This window comes from Austrofundulus limnaeus, unplaced genomic scaffold (assembly GCF_001266775.1).
Source record: "Austrofundulus limnaeus strain Quisiro unplaced genomic scaffold, Austrofundulus_limnaeus-1.0 Scaffold237, whole genome shotgun sequence".
NCBI lineage: Eukaryota > Metazoa > Chordata > Actinopteri > Cyprinodontiformes > Rivulidae > Austrofundulus > Austrofundulus limnaeus.
Genome location: NW_013952639.1, coordinates 583,566 through 586,700, shown reverse-complemented (window position 1 = coordinate 586,700; position 3,135 = coordinate 583,566). Strand labels below are relative to the sequence as shown.

Here is a 3,135-nt window from a genome sequence, read left to right as displayed (position 1 = left end):
CCCCCCCCCCACACGTGGACCACTCACTGAGTGATATCAGAAAACAGAGAAAAGTTGGACGTTTCATGGCATATTTGGAAAGAAAAACAGTTAACCGACGGCACATTTTTAAATGATTTTTCCTTGTAGAAAAGTCCAATTATGCAACAAGAAGCCCGTAGAAAGTCAAGGCGCAATGTTGGGTTGTTTTAATGGTGCAAGACACATGTTAAATTCTAAATGACGCTGTAAAACATCTCTACTTAAAAATGTCAGTAGCCCCTTTTCCCATAACTGAAGATATAGTTTTTTTTAAACCTGAATTCACAGTACAAAAATATAATATGCCTTTGCTAACTGGATATCATGAAGTCTATGGTAAACAGCAGACTTATGATAGTCGTTCATATATTGCATTCCCAATGTGAGTCCATCCTATGATCTCGCAATACCATTTGGCACTTTGGCACACCTTGTACTCATAGACAAACGTAAAATAATGGAGCCACTCAAGCGTTTATGTCAGGATGTATGACAACACATTCAGGAGAGGACTGTTCTTGAACGCCTAACCCTCTGTTTGGCTTTATTTGATGACATTTACACCTTTTTATCTCCCTCGTAATCAGACAGCTTCTGCAGAGGTTTCGGTGGACACAGACATTGTTACTTTGGCTATTTTCACAGTGGTCTTCACGCAGCTCTCTGCAGCCCTGTTGGCAGAAATGTGGGCATTCCTGTTCTGGCAGTCGGACTCGAGGCTGTTGTCCAGCTGCTGGGCGCTGCCCCTGCACGCGCCGCAGGAGCTGAGGAAAGCGTGCCGCAGGTCCTTGCTCCTCAAGGCGTAGATGATGGGGTTGACGGTGGAGTTGAGCAGGCAGAGCATGCTGCAGAACGCAAACACCGTCTTGATGTCATCGTCCATCTTCCAGAAGAGGTCGTAGACCATGATGGCGAGCAACGGGCCCCAGCAGATCACCAGCACCACCAGGATGAGCACCAGGGTCTTGGCCAGACGGATGTCCATGCGTGCCTGATCAGGGCGCGTGGTCTGCACTTTAGTCCCGTCGGCCGAGTAGATCACCAGGCTCTTCTGGGAGGCACGGCTCAGCATACGCACGGCGTGGTGGTGAGCTTTCCACAGGATGTAGATGTAGGCGTAAAAGATGAAGATGACCAGCACGCTGGTCACGCTGATCCAGAACATCAGGTAGTTCTCGTCAATGAGGGGGAAGATGTCTGAGCAAACCGAGTTGAGCCGTTTACAGTTCCAGCCCAGCAGAGGGATCATCGCGATGATGATGGAGATGGCCCACATCATGACGAAGGCTATGACGGCCTTGGTCCGCGTCACGATGCGCCTGTAGGCGAGGGGACGGTGGATGGAGATGTAGCGGTCGATTGCGGTGAGGAAGAGGCTTCCGACCGACGCCGTGTACGACGCCGTGACTCCACCCAGCTTGAAGAGGAAAACATTGGGGCTGTCCTTCCTGTGGAAAACGTGGAAGTCCAAAAAGCTGTAGACAAAGATGACGCTGCCCAGCAGGTCGGCTATGGCCAGGCTGCCGATGAAGTGGTAGGAGGGCCGGCAGCGGAGGGTGCGGGACTGCAGGATGACACAGAGCACCACCAGGTTCTCCAGCACCGTGAAGGTGCCCAGAGTCAGAGACATCACAGCCACAGCCAGCTGCTGGCTGGGGGTCAGGATCATGAAACACTCCATGTCCATGAAGTTCTCCCCACATTGTAAATTAGTCTCATCTCTGATTGTGCTCCGGTTGCCAAACAGGTCCGTGGCATTGGTGGGGAAGAAAGGAATGCTCTTCAGGATGAGCTCCTCATCTGCAGGTACTTTGTTGGGGAAGGAGTTGCTGCGGAAGGCAGACAGGGGCTTCTGCATGGAGAAGCTGCCCTTGAAGTCCGCATCGCCGAGGTGGTCTTCATAGTTGGCGTCGTTGGAGCTCAGATACTGTAAGCCAGATGTAATAGTCCGGAAGGTAGTGTCCGCCACACCATCGAGCACAGATTTCATGGCTGTGTCTGAGGGTAATACTGCAGTCTAAGATGTCCAGACAACCTACGGATCGATAACAAAGACTTCAGACATGTTTTTGAAAACTGTGAAAGCCTTGAACAGAGAATAACCTTGTGCTTATAATACTTTCTGCTATTCCTTTCCTCTTTCTTTTTTTGGCAAAAGAAAAATATTTGAGACAGAAAAATTCCATTTACTTGGAAAAAACCTTGAATCCTTGCGGATTTACGACAATGAAATTCTTCTATTTAGATATTTCCTGAGACATAAAACACATTTTGTCATCAATAGACCGAAAAACACTAGAAAGACTTTTTTCAAATTTTTATCTATTCTAACCAAAACCACATATAATTTCTTAAAGCACCCTAATAGCTTCTAATAAAATAATCATTCCATGAATGATTGTTTTATTAGGATTTTATAAAGTAGGCAGGCATAAATTTCAATTTTGATTGATTAAAAACACATTAAAATGAGCATAAATAGTATTTTTGATGCTGGGATAACAACACAAAGCCTTAAGAGTAACAACATACGCTTTAGTCCAAGTCTTAAAGTAGAAAAGGTTTTGTTTTTACCTTACATAATTCTCCAGAGTGTAGCAGAATCGCCCTTTATCACCGTGCGTAAATCCAAGTCAGAGGCGCATCGTTCAACCAACCAAAACCCTGACTTTAGGGAGAAACAGGTGCCGTTTAGGCATCACTTTACTCGGTGTTTCTCTTCCTCTGCTCCTCTGTCAGAGAAGTTTATGGGATGTCTGAGGAAGCGTCCCTGCGGCTGTTGGAGCGCGCGCTCCTGCTCCGTGGACACAGGTTGCTGCTGGTTCCACTGCTGCCTCCAGCGTTTCTCCAGTCCTCCCCTTTTCGTCCTCACTCCTCCTTATGAAGCTTCGCCTCCTCCGAGCTCCGTCACGTGGTTCCGCACACACACACAGCCCCGCGCGCACCGTGCGCCCCGCGCGCCCAGCCCATGGAGCCGTCAGCTGCTACGCGCCAAGGAGCGAGGAAAGGCACCCGGTGGAGAGAGGCTTAGGAATGGATTTGGGTTGAACTAAAACAGCTCGAGCACGACCATAAAACCTAGACACTAAAACACATTTATAATGATTATAATAT

The 3,135-nt window shown here is 48.0% G+C and overlaps 1 protein-coding gene and 1 long non-coding RNA gene across 4 annotated transcripts in view; both read right to left on the bottom strand.

Annotated features, from left to right (window-relative positions):
* Positions 1-3: 3 nt before the first annotated feature.
* Positions 4-2,977, bottom strand: cnr1 (cannabinoid receptor 1). 3 transcript variants are annotated; one of them, XM_014019993.1, is made up of 3 exons: positions 2,596-2,977; positions 2,212-2,273; positions 4-2,056 (listed from the first exon to the last, which is right to left on the bottom strand). In XM_014019993.1, exon 3 carries the CDS (start codon positions 2,009-2,011, stop codon positions 605-607), a length of 1,407 nt encoding a protein of 468 aa, XP_013875447.1. In that variant the 5' UTR covers positions 2,012-2,056; positions 2,212-2,273; positions 2,596-2,977; the 3' UTR covers positions 4-604. The 3 variants fall into 3 exon arrangements, with proteins under 3 accessions (XP_013875447.1, XP_013875448.1, XP_013875445.1); XM_014019994.1 differs by lacking the exon at positions 2,212-2,273 and having other exon boundaries at positions 2,601-2,977; XM_014019991.1 differs by lacking the exon at positions 2,212-2,273 and having other exon boundaries at positions 2,596-2,976.
* A 37-nt stretch (positions 2,978-3,014) lies between these two features.
* The window catches only part of LOC106525686 (uncharacterized), a 14,920-nt gene continuing 14,799 nt past the window's right edge, over positions 3,015-3,135 (bottom strand). Inside the window, exon 4 of the long non-coding RNA XR_001311151.1 lies at positions 3,015-3,106. This is a non-coding gene — a long non-coding RNA (uncharacterized LOC106525686). The remainder of the gene's footprint in view (positions 3,107-3,135) is intronic.